At 27.5% G+C, this 22,775-nt stretch overlaps 2 protein-coding genes across 3 annotated transcripts; one reads left to right on the top strand and one right to left on the bottom strand.

Moving 5' to 3' along the window:
• The first annotated feature begins 613 nt into the window (after nucleotides 1-613).
• On the top strand, nucleotides 614-14,437 carry LOC117179310 (dynein light chain 1, axonemal). 2 transcript variants are annotated; one of them, XR_004467908.1, is made up of 5 exons: nucleotides 614-673; nucleotides 747-895; nucleotides 3,558-3,947; nucleotides 6,284-6,355; nucleotides 14,322-14,437. XR_004467908.1 is itself a non-coding variant. In XM_033370965.1 (4 exons), the coding sequence occupies exons 1-4, from the start codon at nucleotides 671-673 to the stop codon at nucleotides 6,300-6,302; spliced, it is 561 nt and encodes a 186-aa protein (XP_033226856.1). In that variant the 5' UTR covers nucleotides 614-670; the 3' UTR covers nucleotides 6,303-6,359. The 2 variants fall into 2 exon arrangements, 1 of the variants encoding a protein (XP_033226856.1); XM_033370965.1 differs by lacking the exon at nucleotides 14,322-14,437 and having other exon boundaries at nucleotides 6,284-6,359.
• On the bottom strand, nucleotides 6,357-19,209 carry LOC117179309 (zinc finger protein ZPR1). Its single transcript, XM_033370964.1, has 4 exons — nucleotides 19,061-19,209; nucleotides 13,848-14,100; nucleotides 13,347-13,766; nucleotides 6,357-6,970 (listed from the first exon to the last, which is right to left on the bottom strand). Exons 1-4 carry the CDS (start codon nucleotides 19,196-19,198, stop codon nucleotides 6,435-6,437), a joined length of 1,347 nt encoding a protein of 448 aa, XP_033226855.1. The 5' UTR covers nucleotides 19,199-19,209; the 3' UTR covers nucleotides 6,357-6,434.
• Between the last annotated feature and the right edge of the window lie 3,566 nt (nucleotides 19,210-22,775).

Raw genomic sequence — 22,775 nt, 5'->3', positions numbered from 1 at the left:
AGCCATGAGGTGTCAAGTTCCGGGTTGTGGACGAAGTTACACGCCGAAGAAGGCAAATACGCTTCATATTTTTAAAGCCTTCACTGTAAGTACAATAAACGTCTAATATATTTTATTGTTTTACCTGTCATTTTATTTGTGCCTGCGGAGAATTTCTCAGAGTTTCTTAGAGCCTTGAGAATCTTTAGCTTATTTATCATATTACAAATTTAAAAGTTACTTACCTATACGTTTCCTTCTCAAAATCTGTTCACACATTTTTTAAGCAAGTACCGAAAATACTGTTTATATATTTATTTTGTGTATCTTTCGTATGATGATCAACAAAAGAACACAACCTCTAACTTACGTCAATTTGACAAACTTTCTCACTCGCACACTTTTCCATGTATAGGAAGAGGACAACTGCGCACCTGCGCTCTCAAATCTAAGATCTTCCTGTAATGTACGTATCGCTTACGGTAATGTTTCTGTTGCCAGTTTCAGATGGCTTCTCACTGGCAGTTGGGACTCCTTATTATTCCTTCGTGGAAATACCTTAAAATTGTGAAGCTTTAAAAGTAATGATTCCTAACTTCAGACAATAAGTGGACTTCATCTGTTTATTTTTTTAGCTGTCAAATCAAAAAGTTGGTTATACATAGGAGTCTTTCTTCTTCTATTGGAAAGTATGGTATTTTCTCAAAATTTCAAATTAAAATTAATATTTCTATTTATTTAACACTAAAGAGATTTTATCTGAACAGGCAAGAGCAACAACTTGCAAAGAAGCAATTCAAAAATGGGAAGAAGCAAACAAAAAATCAGCCAGAGAGGCAAAAGAAATATACTTAGGATTCCAGTGGCTTCCAATCGAAAAAATGGATAATAGCTTAGCTGCACTCATCAGTGTTGAGTACAAAATTACAATTATTAATACAGGGAGTTCATTCAAATCCTGGAGTGGAATTTGAGTATAAATTCAAACAAATTTTTATTTTATTTACTTATACTTCAAATTCAGTGCATATTTAGGTAATATAATGCGAATACTACTATATTAAATTCAATTTAAACCGCTTAACATTTCTAACTTTTCCAGCGTAAATTTTGATTTTTAAAAAGATAAATGAATTTTTTTACCATATATTGGAATTTTCAACCAAAACGATTTTTTTTAACAAAAAAGATGATTTGAAAAAAAGCATTTATTCTCAATCAAACAGTTGAATTTTTCTGAAAACAGCTGACTTTTGAACTAAAAAGATCAATTATAAACTATAAATAAAACAGTTAATTTTTCTCAAACAAAAAAGTTTTTTTAAAAACAAATTTAATTTAACTCTTAATCATATAGTTTTATTTTCAACCAAAAAGATCAATTAATTACTAAAATGATCAATATTTAATCACAATACTTGAATTTTTAAGCAAAAAATGAATTTTCAAATAAGACGATTACTTTTCAAGCAGGAAGATTAATTTTCTGCCAATAAAATGTTTTTTTAAATATATGAATTTTTAACAAAAAAGTTGAATTTTCAACTAAAAAGGACCAATTTTATATTAAAAAGTTAAATTTTCAACCAAACTAATGAATTTCCAACAAAAATTATGAATCTTCACCTGGAATAGATGAATTTTAAACAAAAAGATTAATTTTTGGGAAAAGAGTGAAAAAATTGCTAAAAACCTAACATCAAATTATTTCATACATTTTAATTAACCAAAGCCAAAGAAAACATATTTTATATAAAATACATTAATTTTAAATTAAAAGGATAAATTGTCATCCAGCGATTAAATAGTTCAATTTTAAGTTAACAATTAATGTTTAACCAAAGAGATGAGTTTTAAACTAAAAATATGTAACTTTCAATTGAAATAGTAGTTGCATTTTCTGGTAAAAAAACTAATTTGCAACAAAAGCGAAACTAATTTTCAAAAAAATATTACATTTTTATACAAAGTGAAAAATTTTCATTAAAAATTCAATTAAAATTATTAATCTTTAACTGGAATTATTCTAACAAAAAGATTAATTTTTAATCCAAAAGATTAATTTCTACCAAATATTGAATTTTTATATTTTTAGCAAAAAAATATTAATTACACAGCCACACAAAAAAAGTGTGCGGATCTAGTAACAAGACACGTATTCCTATGGATTTTGGGGCGCTGAATTCAAATCGGTATCAAAAATCACCCATCACGTCATGGTTGAGCCATAATCTCAAAACATGATGAAAAATCATGCACTGAGGCAAATAAATTTCGAAATAATGCCAGTGGTGCAAATTTTCACTTCAAAAACATGTCGACAACTGTGAAGGATCAACCCTTGCCTGATATCAACATTTTTAATATAACTTTACCCAACAGAGCCTGACCTCACCTAACCTGAATTAACAGAAATTTATTGAACTACACATAAAGCTCTGGAAGCATATTTTCCCAGTAGCAAATGTGTGCTACATCGAATGGGTCAACTCGAGCCTAACCTAGAAATAAATCTAACCTAGCCTAACCTAACCTCAAGAAACACAATTAAACTGATTGTGTTGTCCCGTTGTTTGCGGTACCGTTTCATTCAGCTTCGGCTTAACCTACATAGAGGTTTAACCTATCCTAACCTAATAAAACCTAACCTAACCGAATGAAATTCAACCACACGTGTAGAATTGACCCCATTTCAATTAACCTGACAATGTTTGTATCAATTAAAATGTAGAACTGTAACTGAAAAAATGCAAATGAATAAGAGTTTTATTCAAAAAATTTTTCTCTGCTTTTTTTAGACTTAAGGGATATATTTATACTATCTTTCGTGTTTACATTTTATCTTGCTTTTTATCTTAATTAAATTGATTTATAGACCTACTTCAGTCTATTTTTTGCCTGCTAGAACGTGTCCTTTTTTCTTCGAAGGAACGATGCAAAGGGTTACGCTTACGTTTAAGACCTATATTCGTTTCCCCTTTCAACATCCAGCAAAAATCAGCCATCATGAGCTCGTCCCATCTACCCTGATATCGTTGTTCCATCACAGACATTTACTGCTATTAATGTCAAAATATGAAAGTACGCAAGAACAGGGTTGCCAGCGTAATCGGTTATGTTAGGTCAGGTTTTGTTAGTTTAGGATAGGTTAAACCTCTATGTAGGTTAAGCCGAAGCTGAATGAAATGGTACCGCAAACACAACGGGACAAGGTTAGGCTAGGTTAGATTTATTTCTAGGTTAGGCTCGAGTTGACCCATTCGATGTAGCACACATTTGCTACTCGGAAAATATGCTTCCAGAGCTTTACGTGTGGTTCAATAAATGTCTATTAATTCAGGTTAGGTGAGGTCAGGTTCTGTTGGGTAAAGTTATGTTAAAAAAGTTGATATCAGGCAAGGGTTGATCCTTCACAGTTGTCGACATGTTTTTGAAGTGAAAATTTGCATCACTGGCATTATTTTGAAATTTATTTGCCTCAGTGCACCCTTTAATATCCGACAGGTTTTAAAAATGTTTTTTTTTTTGTAACCCCAAATATTCTATGTATGAATTAAACTCTTGAAATATCTTTTCAGGAAATTGTCTCTTTCGACGAACATGATCGAGAAGATATCCGGAATAAGTTCTTTAAGAAATCTCAAAATTCTTTCTTTGGGTCGAAACTACATAAAAACCTTCTCCGGATTAGAAGCAGTTGGCGATCGCTTAGAAGAATTGTGGATTTCTTACAACTTAATTGAAAAATTAAAGGGTCTCAACGCGCTCAAATCCTTAAAAGTACTTTACATGAGCAATAATTTAGTAAAAGACTGGAATGAATTTAATCGTTTGCAAGAGCTTCCAAACCTCCAAGATTTATTATTTACAAATAATCCTCTCTGCGATGTTATGGAAACAGAAGTCTGGCGGGCCCAAGTTACTAGAAGGTTGCCAGCTTTGAAAAAACTTGACGCCATACCGATTGTGTAAGTTTTCATAAAAGAAACTAACTTCAGGCCTCACAGTCCCTATGGGAAAAAATATAGGGACCAAAGGGTACTTTTTGCTACGCTCATAGAGTAATTTTTTTAGTGCTCAAGGGGTAAAAAATTCAGGATAAATTCGAAAGATTTCAAAACAATTCAAGTTAAATTCAAAAGAATAAAAATGAATTGGAAAAATGTTTAAAAATTCCATTGATCTCTGAGAAACTGGAATCAATTTAGAGGAATTTAAGATAAAAGAGAAAAATTGAATGAAATTCATAAAAATTCAAGGTGAATTTCAAAAAATCAAATGCATTTAAACATTTTGAAAAACTTCATTGAATTCAGTAACTTTGAAATAAGCTTAAAAAATTCAAGAGAATTCAAAGAATTTGATGAAATGCCTAAGAATTCAAGACTATGGTAATAGACTTCAGGATCAATTAAATAAAAAGTTTTAAAAATTCACTAAAATAAGTAGAATTCAGTTCATTTTTTAAGAATTCAAGTTTTAAAAAAAATCAAGAAATTCTAAAAAATTTAAATGAATTCATTAAAAAATTAAAATTTAGTTAAATCTTTGAACCCCTACTAATTTCTAAAAACAAAAGGAAGTGAATAATGACTACAAAACAATTTAAGTTAAATTCATTCGAATTAAAAATAATTAGACCAATTTTAACAATCGAAAAAAATTAATTGATTACAATAAATTTGGAACGAATTTAGAGAAATTTAAAAGAAATGAGAAAAATTAGATGAAATTCATTAAATAAATCAAGCTGAATTAAAAAACCAATCAATTGAATTGAAAACAATTAAAGCATATGGAAAAATTAATGGAATTGGCTAGAGTTGAGTGAATTTAGAAGAATTTAAAATGATTTCGGTTGAATTGATAAGAATTCAGGGCGAATTCCAAATGGATTGCAACAAATATTTGAACATCTCTTCAATTTTTCGAACCCCTACAAAATCCCTAATGCATTGTGAAAAATTCTTTGAAATCCATTAAAATATAAATTAAATTAAATCCTTTAAAATGATTAAAACCCTTGGAAATCCCTTGAAATTGTTTAAATTACTTGAAAATGTATTGGAATCTTTTAAAACGCCCTAAAATATTTCAGTATTTGAAAGCCTTCAAACTACTGAAATAAATGAAAAATTCATGGGAATTTTGTTTAATTTCCTCAAATATATTCGAATCCTTTTATATATTTTGAAAGCTTTTGAAACCATTTAAGGCCCTTGAAAACGCCTGAGAATATTTCACAATACCCTACGTATTTCAAATCCCTCTAAACCCCATTAAACTACTGAAATGAATAAAAAGTTTCTGCGTCATCTTTTAAAATAACCTAAATTATTTTAAATCCTTTACAAAATTTGTAAGCTGTTGAAGATTCCAAGGAACTTGAAAAAATAAAATAATAAAATTAACTGAATTAAGTAGAATGGAGTAAATTGAGAGAAATTAAAGTAAATTAAAAAATTCAAGTGAATTTAAAGAATGCAAAAGAATTTAGGGCAAATTATTAAGAATTCAGGATGAATTCCAAATTTCTTCGAATCTTTAAAACCCTAAAAAATACCTCACCTCTCATGAATAAATTCTTTTAAATCCGCTAAAATATTAAAAAATCTCATGAAATTCTATGATGATATTTTCTGAAATTATCTAAAATACATTAAAATGTTTGGAAATCTTATAAAATAACGTGAAATCTTTTAAAATATTTTAAAACCTCATACGTCCTGTAAAATAGTTTATATCTTCAGAAATTTGAGATAACTCTTTATCCTAAAATACTTTAAAAGCTTTAAAATCACTTCAAATTAATGAAATTATTTTTAAAAATTCCTTGGAATCTTTTAAAATTCCCTAAAATACTTTAAATTAAAATCTCCTAAAAATTCCTTAGAAGTTTTTTAAATACCCTAAAATCTTAAAAATTCCTTCAAATTATTGAAATTTATTAAAAATTTCTCGGAATCTTTATCAATATTTCAAAGGAATTGAAGATAATTAAAAAATAGGTACAGACCTCAAATGAATAGTGATTAACCGGCAAATTAATGTATTGAATAAAAAGTGACTGTTACTTCTTACGGAAATTCTCTGATTTTTGCTATTTTTTTTTTTTTAAATTGCTTGACTCAAATAGGGTACTCATAGGGACCAGTTTTAAAAAATAGGGTACTTTAGAGACCTTAACTGAATATAGGATACAATAGGGGATAAACCCTGTGAGGCCTAAAGCTTTAAAAATAATTTGTTAACCAAATTTAATCTAAAAGCCCTTCTAAAATGAAAAATTATCTTTTAATTCCAGACGTGTTGGAGATGAATAGTTGACTTCTCAGCTAATTGGAGCAAACTAATTTGATAAAGAAACAGTTTGAAAGTAATTTTAGAAACTTCATTTATTAGAAAAAAAACTTCACTCACTTTTAGCGAGTAAGACATTTTCACGTAGAATAATCTTAATAATTCTCAACTTTCATATCATTAATGCCAAGCTCCTCATTCTGTTCGAAAGTCCTATCGTATTTCGTAATTTTTAATCTATCATCGGGCCCATCATCCGAAAGACTTTGGATGTAACTATTTCCTGCAGGGTCATCCAAAATGAGAGTAGCTGCTTTGTTTCCTTGAAGAATTGTCTCTAAATCCAAGATGAAACGATCCAGTCTATTCACGGTTTCTTTATCGCTAGAGTCTCCCAAAAAAGTAGTTGAATTAGCGAGTTGATCTTTGATGGCTGCTATAATTCCTTCCACTGTCGAAAATCTTCCCCCTAGAGTTGTGGGACCGACTTCTACTTCCAACTCGGGAATTTCCATGTGGCAAGTGTCAGATTTCAAAATATCGCGACTGAAATCTTCTTTTCCTGTTATTTTCACCTCTAGTTTTACTCCTTGGGGCTCAATTCCTGCTCCACTCTTGACTTCGTTCGTTCGATGGCCACAGAATTCGCAGCTTGTGGCCATTATGACAACTTCTTTGAAGTGTGGAATCTCTGTGATTGGAGTTAAGGATCAATTAGAAGTAAAAACAATTAAAATAAAAAAGTGATTATCAGAGTAAGTCTTGAAATGTGCCTAATTTAATTTTATGTGAGATTTAATCCAGCTATTATTTAATTATTTTTTTTTTTTATAAAAAAGCTAATTTCATACCAAAAAATACTAAACTAGAATTTTAACAAAAAGTTTAACTTTTACTTAAAAAAGAAGTATTTTCAAACAAAAATGGAATAGGTAATTTTTTAATTACAGACGTAATTTTTCAACCAAAAAAAAGGAGTTTTCAACAAAGCAGTTCAATTTCTAACCGAAGACGTGAAGTTTAAATTAAAATTTTGAATCGTCAAGCAAAATATGCATTTTTAAGAAAGTAGTTCAACGTTAATACCTAGTTGTTAAATTTTTAACCAAAAAGATTAATTTTCTACTGAAAAAAAAACGAATTTTCAACAAAATTAAAGAATTCCAAAGCAAACAGTTGAATTTTCAACTAAAAGGATTAATTTTTGAAGAAAAAGATTAATTTACTACCAAAAAAGACGAATTTTCAATAAAAGGCAAGAATTCTCAAACAATAAGTGGAATTTTTGAGAAAGAATGAAAATTTTTTGTTTGATTTTTAAACATAAAATTTCAACCTAAAATCCTAGTTGTTAAATTTTTAACCAAAAAGATGAATTTTTAAAGAAAAATATTAATTTCCTACTGATAAAAACGAATTTTTAACAAAATTCAAGAATTCCAAAGAAAACAGTTAAATTTTCAACCAGAAAGATTCATTTTTAAACAAAAAGATTAATTGAGACTCCGGATTCAATAACCCCCCATCAAATTTTACCGAGCGAAAAGGAAGTACCCTGGAGGCTTCAAAACAAATTTTCAATTTCAAATTTTTAAAGGACATACGCGGACGTGAAATTTTACTGCGCATCTTTTTTCCTTTAGACAAAAAGTTGTAGCTTTTGTAGTTTTCGAAATAAAGCCAAAAAACTGACTTTTTTGAAAAAGTCGATTTTAATCCGTTTTTCACTTCAACTCGTCCTCAGTGCTTCAGTTTTAAAACAATGTAATGGGAATTCAAAACCGTTGTTTTCAAAAATTGTTATTAATTTTTTTTTATGCTCGGCGCGAATCGAACATTTGTAACTTCCAGCGTTTCGTTTAGCGAGAGAATTTTTAGTAGGAAAATACTTCTCGCGGCAAAAATGTGCAGAAAGGTGTAATGAAGTTTTCTGGAAAGTTTCAGATCAAAATATTTGATAGTTTAGGAGTAGTTATGATTTTAGTGAACGTCAGCGCTGGAGACTTTGAGCGTACTGTGTCACGTTCTCTCGCTAGTGAGTTGTTGCTTAAAATATGATATTATGCAATTTTTTAGTGAATAACAGTTAAACGAAAATAAGTTAACAAAATATTCATGAATTTTATGTAATTTTTAATGTATTTTTCCGTTTTCTTTAGATTTAAAAGTAGGCTTCTCTTATGTACAGCTAATATTTGAACCTATATTCGGCTTAACCCGTAAGCGACCTTGAACATGCATTTTAAAAACAAACCTTTGCACACTTGTTTTGCATTTTGGCCAAATCTGTTGCAAAAATAAAACAGATCAGTTAATCTTTAACTGATCACTGGATGTTACACATCAGAATGTTTTTAAGATTAACTCGAAAAACTCATACGTCTCTTAAAATATAGGGAACATTGAATTTGATTCCTAAATTAATATGTGTATAAATATTGAAAGTGATTAATTAAATAAATAAATGTCATCGAGTTTGCCAGAAACTCCAAATGGAGGAAGAAAAAGAACCAAAAATGAAAAAAATTGGGCTAAGAATATTAGCAAAGCAAAAAAACAAGGTATTTATACATACTTCATTTAAATAGATAAAAATTGCAATTACCTTTGCAACTGCAACTCTAGCAACTCTAGATTTTCAAATATAGCAACTCAAAATGCATGTTGAAGGTCGCTTACGGGTTAAGCTGAATATAGGTGTAAACATTAAGTGTACATAAGAGAATCCTGCATTTAAATCTAAAGAAAACGGAAAAATTCATTGAAAATTAAATAAGATTCATGAATATTTTGTTAACTTATTTTCGTTTAACTGTTATTCACTAAAAAATTGTATAATATTATATTTTAAGCAACAACTCACTAGCGAGAGAACGTGACACAGTGGAAAGTCTCAGAGTACACAGTACGCTCAGACTCCAGCGCTGACGTTCACTAAAATCATAACTACTCCTAAACTGTCAAATATTTTGATCTGAAACTTTCCAGAAAACTTCATTACACTTTTCTGCACATTTTTGCCGCGAGAAGTATTTTTCGACTACAAATTCTCTCGCTAAACGAAACGCTGGAAGTTACAAATGTTCGATTCGCGCCGAGCATCAGAAGAAAATTAATAACAATTTTTGAAAACAACGGTTTTGAATTCCCATTACATTGTCAATCGAAAGACATCCTAAAACACATCCCCTGAAATTTTTATTTGAAAATTTCAAAAACTGAAGCACTTAGCACGAGTTGAAGTTAAAAACGGATTAAAATCGACTTTTTCAAAAAAGTCAGTTTTTTGGCTTTATTTCGAAAACTACAAAAATTACAACTTTTTGTTTAGGGAAAAAAGATGCGCAATAAACTTTCACGTCCGGATATGTCCTTTAAAAATTTTAAATCGAAAATTTGTTTTGAAGCCTCCAGGGGACTTTCTTTTCGCTCGGTAAAATTTTATGTGTGGTTATTGCATCCGGAGTCTCAATTTACTACCAAAAAAAGACGAATTTTCAATAAAATGCAAGAATTCTCAACCAAGAAGTTGAATCTTTAACTGAAAAAGCTAAATTTTCAACTAAAAAATATGAATCTTGAAACAAAAAGATTAATTTACCACAATAAAGACGAATTTTCAATCAAATTCAAGAATTCTCAACCAAAAAGTTGAATTTTTGAAAAAGAAAATTTTTTGTTTTATTTTCAAGATCGTAGCTCAACTTTAAAACTTTGTTGTTAAATTTTTGACCAAAAAAATTAATTTTGTACAGAAAAAAACGAATTTTAAACCAAATTCAGGAATTCTCAACGAAAAAGTTGAATTTTCAAATAAAAAAGATGAATTTTTAAACAGAACGATTAATTTGCTACCAATAAAGACGAATTTTCAATCAAATTCAAGAATTCTAAATCAAAAAGTAGAATGTTTGAGAAAGAAACATTTTTTTGTAATTTTTAAGAAAGTAGTTCAACTTTAAAACCTAGTTGTTAAATTTTTAAACAAAAAGATTAATTTACTACCAAAAAAGACGAACTTTGAATGAAATTCAAGAATTCTTAACCAAAAATTTGAGGTCTCATCTAAAAAAGATACATTTTTAAACAAAAAGATTAAGTTTCTACCGAAAAAAAACAAATTTTGAACAAAATTCAAGAATTCTCAACCAAAAAGTTGAATTTTCGACTAAAAAGATGAATCTTCTAACAAAAAGATTAATTTACCATAAAAAAATAACAATTTTCAAGCAAATTCAAGATATTTCAAACAAAAAATTAAATTTTTGAGAAAGAAAATTTTTTGTTTTATGTTTAAGAAAGTAGTTTAACTTTATAATCTTGTTGTTAAATTTTTGACCAAAAAGAGGAATTTTTAAACAAAAAGACTAATTTTCTACGGAAAAAAAAAAAATATTAACTTGAAAAATTCAGGAATTCTCAACCAAAAAATTGAGGTTTCCACTAAAAAAGATACATTTTTAACCAAAAAGATGAATTTTTTAACAAAAATATTGATTTCCTTCCGATAAAAAAGAATTTTTAACTTCAACTTGTAACTTTATTTTTAATTCAAGAATTCCTAAGCAAAAAGTTGAATTTTCAACTAAAAAGATTAATTGAAGCCTCGGCTGAAATAACGTTGTATCAATACATATTCTGTATCCATGGAGTTCTATGTATATAAGTTTTAACTGTGTCTCTATTCCACGGAAGCGCGGTGATCGAAAATTCGACAATTGAATTGGGAAAGAAATGTCAAAATAGTGAAGGTTATATACTTCGAAAATGTACCTTTCTATAATTCTAACATTGAAGTTTTGAACAAAGGTAAAAAAAGAAAATGAAATTTATCAGAAGAACACGCAGGAGGAAATAAAAGGGCTAAAGAGGTTAGAGTAAAACGTCAAGAACCGGTAACAGCAAATATAATATTCAAAAATAATAAAACAAATAAATGATTGATAAATAACGATTAGAAATTGTACTAAAAATACGTTTAAAATTATTTTTATAATAAAATAAAAATAAAACTTTGAATTACAATTACATAAATAATTAAGGGTTTTTCTTTCCTTTCTTTTAAAGAAAAGACGAGAAATTATATTTGTATTTTGTACAATATGTGCAAGACCAAATTTGTAAAATAATCTAAACTAATCTAAACAAAACTTTTATTAGTTGTAATTTGCCGAATTCAATTTTGAAATTTTTTGTCGACACTCTTGAACGAATGTAATTTTCTATTCATATCCTTAAAAAAATTTAAATTAGATTTAGATATGTAAACTTACGAGGTTAATTGAGAGAAATGCGAAAAAATGGAAGTAAATAACCTCGACTATTTTGACATTTAATTCAGAATTCAATTTTTAAATTTTCGATCGCAGCGCTTCCGCGGAATAGAGAAACAGTTAAAAGAAAAACTTATATACATAGAAGTCCATGGAAACAAAATATGGGTTGATAAAACGTTATTTCAGCCGAGGCTTCAATTTTTTAACAAAAAGATTAATTTCCTACTAAAAAAAAAGCGAATTTTCAATAAAATGCAAAAATCTTCAACCAAAAAGATGAATTTTTAAACAAAAAGTCTAATTTTCTACAGGAAAAAAAAACGAAATTTGAACTTGATAAATTCGAGAATTCTTAACCAAAAAGTTGAGGTTTCAACTAAAAATTAGAATTTTTGAAGAAGATTAATTTTTTACCGAAAAAAAACGAATTTTCAATTAAATTCAAGACTTCTTAACCAAAAAGTTGAGGTTTCTACAAAAAAAGATGAACTTTTGAACATGAAGATTAATTTTCTACCAAAAAAAAACGGATTTTTGAAAAAATTTAAGAATTTTCAACCAAAAAGTTGAATTTTCAACTGAAAAAGATAAATTTTCAACCAAAAAAGATGAATCTTCAAACAAAACGATTAATTTACCTCAAAAAAAGACGAATTTTCTATAATATTCAAGACTTCTCAACCAAAAAGTTGAGGTTTCGACAAAAAAAAATGAATTTTTAAACATGAAGATTAATTATCTACCAAAAAAACGGATTTTTGTCAAAATTTAAGAATTATCAACAAAAGGTTGAATTTTCTACTGAAAAAGATAAATTTTCAACTAAAAAAGTTGAATCATCAAACAAGAAGATTAATTTGCCAGAAAAAAGACGAATTTCCTATCAAATTTAAGAGTTCTGCACCAAAAAATTTAAGTTTTAACTAAAAAAGATGAATTTTTAAACCAAAATATTAATTTACTACCAAAAAAAGAAGAATTTTCAATAAAATTCAAGAATCCTCAAACAAAAAGTTGAATATTTGAGAATGTTACAAAATTTTTTGTTTTATTTTCAAGAAAGTAGTTCAACTTTAAAACCTTGTTGTTAAATTTTTAAATAAAAAGAATAATTTTCTACTGAAAAAAACGAATTTTTAACCAAATTTAAGAATTAAGAACCAAAAAGTGGAATTTTAAACTAAAAACATCCATTTTTAAACATAAAGCATAATTTACTACCAATAAAGACGTATTTTTATTAATTAAAAAATCTCAACACAAAACGTTAATTTTCAATTAAAAACATAAAATTTTAAACAAAAAGATTAATTTTCTACCAAAAATATTCATTATCTGAAAACGTACTAAAAACGTAACCACATGTACTTTTAAAGAAAAAATGCTCTGAATTATAAAAGGTTAAAATACGTCTGATTTCATTTTCACTGAACTCCCTCCCTACCAGTTACCAATAAGGGTTTTGTGAGGCTCCCCCCCCCCCTGAAGTGGTAACTTAGTTTATGGACGATCCCTAACAAACTTTACATCAGAGAAAAAATTATTTCAGAAATTCAATTGGTTTCAGAGAAACTGATAAAAGTAGTTTCTAAGTTAACAATATTTTCTCTATTTGGTATTAAATATAAATGCAAAATTATTGAATCAAGAGGTTAATTTTTAATTATTTTATTTTGAAATTATTCAAGAAACAGTTCAAAGTCGGGAATTATTCGAAATAATTATTTCTAACTTTAATTTGAAACTTTAAAATATTTTCCTAGCATATTTCTTTAATTTTAAAAAGGATACTGGTCATCTTCATATTTGTCTCACAAGGACTATTACATTCTGGACAGTTTGTAGGGAACATCAAAACTTCACCCTCGATTTCTTCCAAAGGAAATTCTCCTTCCTCAATAGGTTTCAGAAGGTTATCCTCGTTTTCTTCATAAATTCCTAAAGCGTGATTCTGTTCAGTTGTTCGTTTGAAATAAATCACTTCACAATTGCTGTCTTTCAATGGCATCAAAGGATTTTCCACGTGACAATTACCAGAAATATCCTCGAAAATTATCGTGAATTGTTCTCGAAATTCCTTAAGGGAGCGAAGTTTTTCGATAAAGGCATCAATTTGTGTTGCTATTTCTGGATTTTCCTTTCTTCGTTTTATCTGGTCCTGTTCCAAACCAGCAATGCTTCGTTCAATTATTCCTTCGACTGTGGTCACCTCTGAAATATTTTTCGAATTAATTGTCACTAATCGGAAGGAAATAAAAATATTCTTTAGGGGAAATAATATGTGGAAAGTACCTCCTTTTTGAGATCCTGCGGGAATTTCGAAATCAAGATGGGGAATTTTAACAGAAGTGTAGTCGGATTTTACTACCTGTCTATTCAAATCTTTGGTTTTCGTAACTGTTAAAGTAATTTTGACTCCCTTTTCGGCGATTTTCCCTGCATCTTGTATTTCATTGTTTTGAAAACCACAATGTTCGCAGAAAAAAGACATCAAGACAACTTCTTTGTAATGTGGAATTTTTGTGAGTAGTAATTTCGTAACGCCCTGAGAAAAAAATATCTTTTAGTTTTAATCCACGAAGTATAAGATCTCTAAAAAAAACAATGCTGACCGTTTTTCGGTCTCGAATCGAATACAAATATTATTTAATTATTAAATTCTTATTCTTGTCAACTGAAAACTATCTTTACACTATCTCCATATTTATCTTCAAACATGCGATTTATTTAACTCATATTTTTTCAAACTCCACGAAAAAATTTCAGATTTGCAGGAACAAATACACGAAGAAATCCTCAAGGAGTTTTTAAATATGAAAGACTGAAAGTTATGGAAATTTGTGTTTCCAAAATAAAATTATGCAGACAAAATTAAACAAAATTAAATAAACAAGAAAATTAAGGCTTATTAACATATTTTTATTTATTGAAAATGTCACACTATATTGTTAATATAGTTATTAAATCCGAAAAATTTCCACCGAATCATTTCAAAGGAAATGATACAACAAGTATTTTATCGAGTTGATAAAAAACTAGAACTATTAGTATTATTTATAAAGCTCATTATTCAAATTAATATAAAAAAGTTGTCAATAAAATGTCTTTAAAATGTCCTATTATTTTTTTGACTAATGCAGGTATTTAACTTTTTTTTCTTTATTCTAATTTTTTTTCTCCAGAACACATTTTTTGTAAAAAACGACACAAGATGCGACAAAAGACAAAAGAAGAATATCATTCCTATTAAAAAGACCTAATAAATAGTCTGTTCAAGTTTTCTCTATATAGCCTATTTGATTATCGTCAAAAATAGGCCTTCAGGACAAAATTTAAGTAAACAATTTTTTTACAGCAGAATTAAAATGATTGCTTTAAAAAATACTAGTTTAACCCGTTTTGTTTATATTTTTGTAACAATTTGGAACAAAAAGAGTTCCAAAAATGTCAAGAGACTTGTTACATAACATCTTCATCTTCTGCTACCCATTAGGATAGACTTTTTTACCTTGGGATTTTCATATAAGAAGAATATTACATTCAAAAACTGAAAAAATTACTTGGTTTAAAAATTTTTAATATTTGCATGTTTCACTCCAATATTTTTTTGCTTTTCTTATTATAATTTTAAAAAAATCTTTATAAGTCTCGGATAGTAATTGAAAAACATAAAAATGGCCAAATAGAGAAACTAATTAAATAAATTATTTAATGAAGCGTTTTCCAAACCGAAAAAGTTTTTGATCATTTAATTAATGCTCACAGAAGAAATACACAAAAAGTAATTAATTTTTTTGTAAATAAATGGAAACTAGGCTACACGTATATTTTCAATTCGACAAAAAAAGTGTTTCCATAAAGTTCGAGATATTTGAAATTTTACGTTTATTTTTCAACAAATCATACATTTTTCTCTAAAATTCTATCGTTTTTGGCCTGATTCAGATATTAAAATATTCTTTTCGGATTCTGGTGAGTTTTACCGACATCTTTCGAAATCCGTCGAAAATTTTGTAAAACGTTAAAAGTTAACAAGGTGGCGACGATTTATTTGGAAATATAAACACTTGATGTTTAAAAAAACGTACACTTATAGTTTTTGCCATTTTTTAAAATTTGGTCTCATAAAAGGAAGACATTTAGTGAGTTTTACCAGAAGAATTTTTTTTATGAAAAAAATTTCCCTATTTTTCTTAATAAAATTCCTCTTGATCTTTTATCACAGCTTGCATCGTTTACAAGAAAAAATCGAAAATTAAAGGTGATTCCCCTGGCTTAAAAAAGGATTTTAGCCCCAAAAAATTTGGTTGTTCTCAGAAGATTTTACTTTCATATATTCAAATTTTAAATTAAAAATTCGAATATCTTAACTTCATAAACATTTTTTTTCTAAAGGCGAAAAAATATGATTGTGTCGCCTAATTTCCTTTAAAAACAACGTATTTTGGCACTGAGAGATTCGTTCCTTAGTAAAACCAAGGGCAATTGAAAAATAATAAAAAATTTAATTTACGTTATACGAACTGCGTCGATTATTGTTCGGCATAAGAGGATCCATTATTATTGTTAAAATATTTCGTTTGAGTGATGAAGTTTTTGAAAAACTAGCTTTATTAAAAGGAAAAAAATTCGATGGAAATTTTTTTGTTTAGAACTAATAAGAGTGTAAAATAAAAACAGTTTACAGATTATTAATGTAAAATTATTTATCAAATAATATAAATTAAAATATATCTACAGACCTGGGACTCATATGAGAGATAAAAAATAGTGTAAATATTGTCAAAAATTCAAAAAAGAAATAAAAAAACTGTTAAAATAGGGTCCTAAAAATTTTCAAGCATTATATTTATATATTAACGACTTTCGATTTTTTTTATTAAATTCTAGTACTAAAAAAAATTACTTGCAACACTTTACGTATTTGATGAAGAACTTTAATTAAATTGTGTTGCAGAAGTAGATGGGATATAACTATATACCGTTCGATATTTAGTTTTATAAGTGTATGAAAAATTAACTTTATTTTTTAAGAAAAATTTCCTATTTATTTATCACGGTCTTTTACCCTTTTCACATTTTTCCAAATTAAGTATAAAAATTCTATTATTAAATTTTCGGTTAAGGATTCTTCATTTTTGGTTCAAAATTTTATTATTTGGCTGATAATTGAATTATTTTCTTGGAAATTAAAAAAATTTCGTATGTCTTGGTTGCACATTCAACTGTTCAGTTGAAAGTTAATTTGCTTTAGTTGAGAATTCAAGTATTTTGTTAAAACTTCGTTTCTTTTTGAAAATTACTATTTTGACGTTAAAAATTTAACTCCATGATTGAAGTTAAAGTACTTTCTTTAAAGTTTATTTATTTGATTAGAGATTCATATTCTCGGTTCGAAAATTCAACTGTTTTGTAGAAAATTTGTCTTTTTTTTATTAAAAAGTACAACTTTTTTTTGTTAAAAATGATTATTTTTATATTGAGAATTTAACGCAATTATTGAAAGTTAAACTAATTTTTTAAAAGTTCATTTTTTTATTGAAGATTCATATTCTTGGGCTGAAAATGACACTGTTTTATAGGAAATTCGTATTTTGAGCTTAACAATGCCACAATTTGGTAGACATTTCATCTATTTGATACAAAATTAAACTGTTTTGTTTAAAATTAGTTTTTTTTTAAATTTCAAATTAATTCTCTTGAATCACAATTTAACTACTCCATTTTTTATTCAACATTGTTCTTTTTTAGTTTTAAACTTCGTCTATTCGTCAAAAAATTTAAAAAAAGAATAAAATATACGCTAAAAATTAATCACATAACATTTGGAATAATGTAAAATGAATATATTTGGTTAAAAATGTATGTATTTGGTTGAAAATTCGTCTTTTCTGGTGAAAAATTAATCTTCTTGGTCGAAAACTCATCTATTTGGTTAGAAAAAATTTAATTTGTTGATAATTCATCTTTTTTGATAGAAAATTAATCTTCTGTGTTAAAATTCATCTTTTTGGGTGAGATTTTTTTCTTGATTGACGTAAAATTCTTTTGTATGGAAAATTTATCTTTTTTATTAGAAAATGTACCCCTTTTGGTAGAAAGTTAATCATTTTAGGTTATGGTAAAAATGCAACTGTTTGATTGAAAATTAATCTATTTAGGTTGAAAATTCATTTTTGATGGTTTTTTTTTTTAAATAATATCTTTCTGTAGATTTTTTTCAATTAAGAATGTGACAGGCCTGTTTAACAATTAATTTGTTTTGGTTGAAAATAAATTTTATTGTTAAAAATTCATACTTTCAGGTTACAAATACAACTGTTTTTTTATAAAATGTATTAATTTGGTAGAAAAATTAACTATTCGGCTGAAAATGCATCTTTTCAATTTGAGAATTTAACCCAATGCTTTAAAGTTGAACTAATTTCTTAAAAGTTAATTTTCTGATTGAAGGTTCATATTTTTGGGCTGAAAATTCAACTTTTTGTAGAAAATTCGTCATTTCAGATTGAAAATGCCACAATTTGGTAGAGGCTTCATCTATTTGAATCTAAATTAAACGATTTTGTATAAAATTCATTTTTTTAACCAAAACTTAATGACCTTGAATGGCATTTTAACTATCTCCATTTTTTGTTTAAGATTGTTCTTTTTTAGTTTGAAAATTCCATTATTTATTACAAAAATTTAGATTAGAACAAAATACAGACTTAAAATGAATAAAATACCATTTGAAATAACATCAAGTCCATTTATAAAATTATTTAGTTAAACATTTATGTAATTTGTTCGAAATTCGTCCTTTTTGGTAGAATAATTGATCTTGTTAGTTAAAAATTGAACTATTTGGTTGAAAATTTATTTCTTTTGTTGAAAAATCGTCTTTTCTTTTGAAAAATTCATATTCTGTATTAAAAATTAATCTTTTAGTTTGAAAAATTATTTTTGATGACATTTTTTTCTTGATATATGGAAAAATCTTTCATAGTTGAAAATTCGTCTTTTTGATATAAAAATGTATCTTTCTTGGTTCAATTCAACTGTCTTTGATTAAAAATGAAAGTCTTAATGCAGAAAATTTTTTTACAGAATTAATTCACGCCCCCTGACAAAATTACTCAATTTTCAACTCCGAAATGATTTTGAGGTTAGGGCCTGATTCGAACCCGCTTAAGGTTTCTTTTGAAGTATAGGTTTTAAAGGTTTTGAATATTATAATTTAGATGTGCAAAAAGGAAAGTCTCATTTAAAATATACAATGTTTAGAACCTTCTGATTTGATCAATCTTTCGAAGGTTAGGTAATTTGTCGCGCAGTATTGAAAATTTATCATATTTTTTCATTAGTTACAAATTTTTTTTACTGTAATAATAATTATGTCAACATTTTTAGTAACAGTAATTGTCACGGCATGTTTAATGATTAAGAATTTGTATTTTACTTTGATCTACGACGTTTCTGATATATCACATTTCAGACGATATGGAATTTATTTTTCTACTTACATTTTTCTGACAATTCATACATAAACTTTCGATCATAGTTGTTTCTGGATTGGGTTCATCAGCTGTAAGATTCCGAAATAATGGTTTATTTTGAACATTTTCATTGTGATCTCCTGCTGCTGTCATTTTGAAAATCATTGGTTATGTTTTCTTCGTTCTCACGTGTTGTGTGACGTGAGATATCAGTGCCGTATCTATATTTTTTTCGTAGAGAGTGTTCCACAATGCTAAAATCACAAACATTTGGGAATATTGGTCAGCAGACACTAAGAAAACCTGACTCTTCTACAGAAATAAAAAATTTTAGTAATAAATTACAGTTTAATTTATAAAAATACTATATTTTTAATAAATACGATAATTGTTAAATTTACGTATAAAAATCATTAATTTGAAATTTTAACTTAAGGCTATTCTAAATAACATTTATTTATTAATCAACTGCTAGTGAATGCACGTGTGTAAAGCGCGCGTTCACACCCCTAGCTTTGATTTCCTGAAATTAAAAATACAAACAAATTAAAAATAATTTTTACAAAAAAGAAAAATATCAAGATTTTTGTAAATGTTTGAAACAATAGTAAATAATAAATACTTTTGAATAGAAAGCATTTCATATAAAATAGATAAAATCGTTTAAAATTAAATCACTGGAAACTGAAAGTATCTCAAGTTGAAAAATCTTCAATCAAAAACTCTCAAAATTGAAAATTTTTAGATTAAAATGTTTTTAATTGGACAATTTCGTTAGAAAGGAGTTGAAATGGAATCATTTTAGTTGAAAATGAAACTATTTTGTTAAAAATTCAATTATTTGACTGAAAGTGGAATTACTTTATTCAAAATTTATTTTTTTAGTTAAAGATTCGTCTCTTTGGTTGAAAATTTTAATTTTCCGCTAAAGAAAATCATCTTCGTGGTTGAAAAATCATCTTTTGTATTGAATTTTAAACTGTTTTGTTGAAAATTCACTTTTTCTAACGAAACATAATTTTAGTTGAAAGATCATCTTTTTGGTTTGAAATTTTAACTACGCTATTAAAAACTCAGTTTTTTAAAGATTCATAATTTTAGTTGAAAATTCATCTCTTTGGTTGAAATTTTAGCTACGCTATTGAAAATTCAATTTTTTTAAAACTATTTAACTATTTTATTTTTTAAAAAAATGTTTGTTGTGAATTTTTTTAACAAAAAATGTATTTTTCTACCGCACGCACGAAATGTTCGATTTTCGACGCATGTATTGCGTGCGGGAAGGGACCAATTCCGAAACCGTGGTAAAAAGCAGTTATAAAAAGACTTGTTCTAGCTGCTGTGCTTGCGCTCTTTAGGTAAGATTACTTTTTCTTGATGTTGTGCTTGTGCATTTCGTGTCAGAATTACTTTCCAGGACTGTAGGAATCATAAACTCACTTCGTTATGATTTGACGCTCAAGTACCCAGTGGGAAAAAAATTTGGCGACGTCTTTACGACATCGTTACGACATCTTTACGACAACTTACCGATATCCTATGCACATATCGTTAAGGTGTCTTTACGACATCGTAAATACGTCGTATGATCTGACGATGTCTTTACTCTTATCGTAAAGACACCGAAACGACACGGACATAGGATGTCGTAACAATGTCGTAAATGCGTCGCCAAATTTTGTGCCCACTGGGTACTGAATAGTTATTGGACATACTCCAAGTGATAAGTTACCATAAATGACTGATAAATTACCGAAAATTACCGAAAATTTTAGAAACTTTTAGATATCTGAAATTATCGGTAATTTGCCAATTTTTCATAAATTTCTGAAAATTTTGGAAATTTAGCCAATTTTTCATAAATTTTTGAAATTTAGCAAATTATCCATAAATTTTCAGAAATTTTTTAATTTCTTCCAAAAAGCTTCGGATACACTAAATTTCTATAAATTTTCGGTAATTTTCAAATTTACCAAAAATTTCCGGAATTTTTAGGTAGTTTTTGTAGCTAGTGCTGCTTTGAAGTTTGACACAGCTGATACCAGACTGATGCGTATGTCAGACCAAATATGTTTTTTTTTGCATTTCAAGTGCAACATTAGTTTTTGCATAATGTTTGTGTGCAATTTTTGCTGTTTAGCCCCACTTTGATAAATGTACACTTCATAACTAGCCCATTGACAACATTCCAAATTGCTTGCAGGCATGGACATACGAAACACGGGACTAGGCATGCCATCCTAACTTTGGCATGCCTAGTTCCTTGTTTCCTATGCCCATGCTTGCAGGGTTTGATAACAGGACGGTCGGTATTTCTCCAAAATAGTAATTAAAAAAAAAAATTTTCACTATTCTAATTATTTAGGACCAGAGACACATTATTGCATGCCTTCTATTTATCGTGCCAAATTTTAAACACGATATCTCATTTCGTGTGGACGTAAGTTGGGAAAGAAAAACTGAAGACCAGGTTTGGTCACGTGACCCTCTCGTCACATGGCCTTTTTCAACAATTCATATTTTCCGAATGAAAATTGAACATAAAATTGCAGAAAATTCTTATTTTTGGCTTGAAAATCTACAATTTCGCGGAAAATTAAACTATTTCGTTTAAAATTAACTTTTTTTTCGGAAATTCATATTGTTGATAGAAAATTCTTCAATTTGGTTTCAGGTTGAACTATTTTATTGAAAAAACGTTTTTTTGTTGGAAATTCATTGTTTTAACGAAAAATGTATTTACTACATTTTTTGGTGGAGAATTGATGTTTTTAATTAAAAACTGATCTTTTATAGTTGAAAATTACATTGGTAGATGATAAATTAATCTGTTTTGGATGGGGATACATCTGTTTTATTGATCACTTGTCTTTTTTGGTTTAATTCCACTGTTCTTTATTTTGAATTTCTATCGCTGTTTTTGTTGAAAAATAATATGTTTGGAATGAAAATTCAACTATTTGGAAGATAATTCACGTTTTTCACTTTAAAATTCAACCATTTGGTTAAAAATAAGCTTTTTCTAAATTAACAATTTAGTAGAAAATTAAACTATTTGGTTGTAAATAAACTTTTCTGCTGAAAATAATATTTCGGGCTGAAAATTCAACTGTTTTGTAGATAATTCGTCTTATTTGCTTTGAAATCAATAATTTTGTTAAAAATTAATATTTTCTGATAGACAAATAATCTTATTGATTGAAAATCGATTTTTTTGGTTAAAAATTTAACTATTTGTTAAATATCCATCTTTCTTGGTTAAAAATTCAACTGCTTGGTTGAAAGTTGTACTACTCTGTTAAAAAATCGTATTCTTGTTGTTAAAAATTAATTTATATCTGAAAATTCAAATATTCCATTTTTGTTTGGTAGAAAATTCATGCATTTTGTTAAAAATTCATTTTTCGGTTGAGAATTCAACTATTTGGTTCAAAAATCGTCTTTGTTGGTTTGAGTTCAACTGGTTAAAAATTCGCATTTTATTGTTCTTATAGTCCATTTTTTTATTCCAAAAATATCTTTTCTATTTCAAAATTCAACTACTTGTTTTAAAATGCTTATTTCTTGATCAAAAATTCACCCATTTGTTTGAGGGGTCAACTACTTTGCTGAAAATTTCTTTTTCTCGTTTAATTCAACATCTTCTATGGTAGAAAATCTTTGTTCTCGTTTGAAAACTAACTTTTTTATTGAAAATTCGACTGTCTTCTAAAGAATTTGTCTTTTTCGATTGAGAATTTGA

The sequence above is a fragment of the Belonocnema kinseyi genome, chromosome 9 (assembly GCF_010883055.1).
Source record: "Belonocnema kinseyi isolate 2016_QV_RU_SX_M_011 chromosome 9, B_treatae_v1, whole genome shotgun sequence".
Lineage (NCBI taxonomy): Eukaryota > Metazoa > Arthropoda > Insecta > Hymenoptera > Cynipidae > Belonocnema > Belonocnema kinseyi.
This window is presented reverse-complemented; position numbering and strand designations above follow the sequence as displayed.

What these genes read in the sequence shown, in the direction of transcription:
- LOC117179310 (XM_033370965.1), top strand. An exon ending in GCTGCACTCATCAGTGTTGA is followed by an intron (nt 896 to 3,557) that starts GTACAAAATTAC and finishes ATATCTTTTCAG; the next exon opens with GAAATTGTCTCTTTCGACGA.
- LOC117179309 (XM_033370964.1), bottom strand. Translation starts at nt 19,198, where the DNA reads ATGATTTTCAAAATGACAGCAGCAGGAGATCACAATGAAAATGTTCAA. An exon ending in CGCAGGATCTCAAAAAGGAG is followed by an intron (nt 13,767 to 13,847) that starts GTACTTTCCACA and finishes AAAATATTTCAG; the next exon opens with AGGTGACCACAGTCGAAGGA. An exon ending in GACAAATATGAAGATGACCA is followed by an intron (nt 6,971 to 13,346) that starts GTATCCTTTTTA and finishes CTCCAATCACAG; the next exon opens with AGATTCCACACTTCAAAGAA.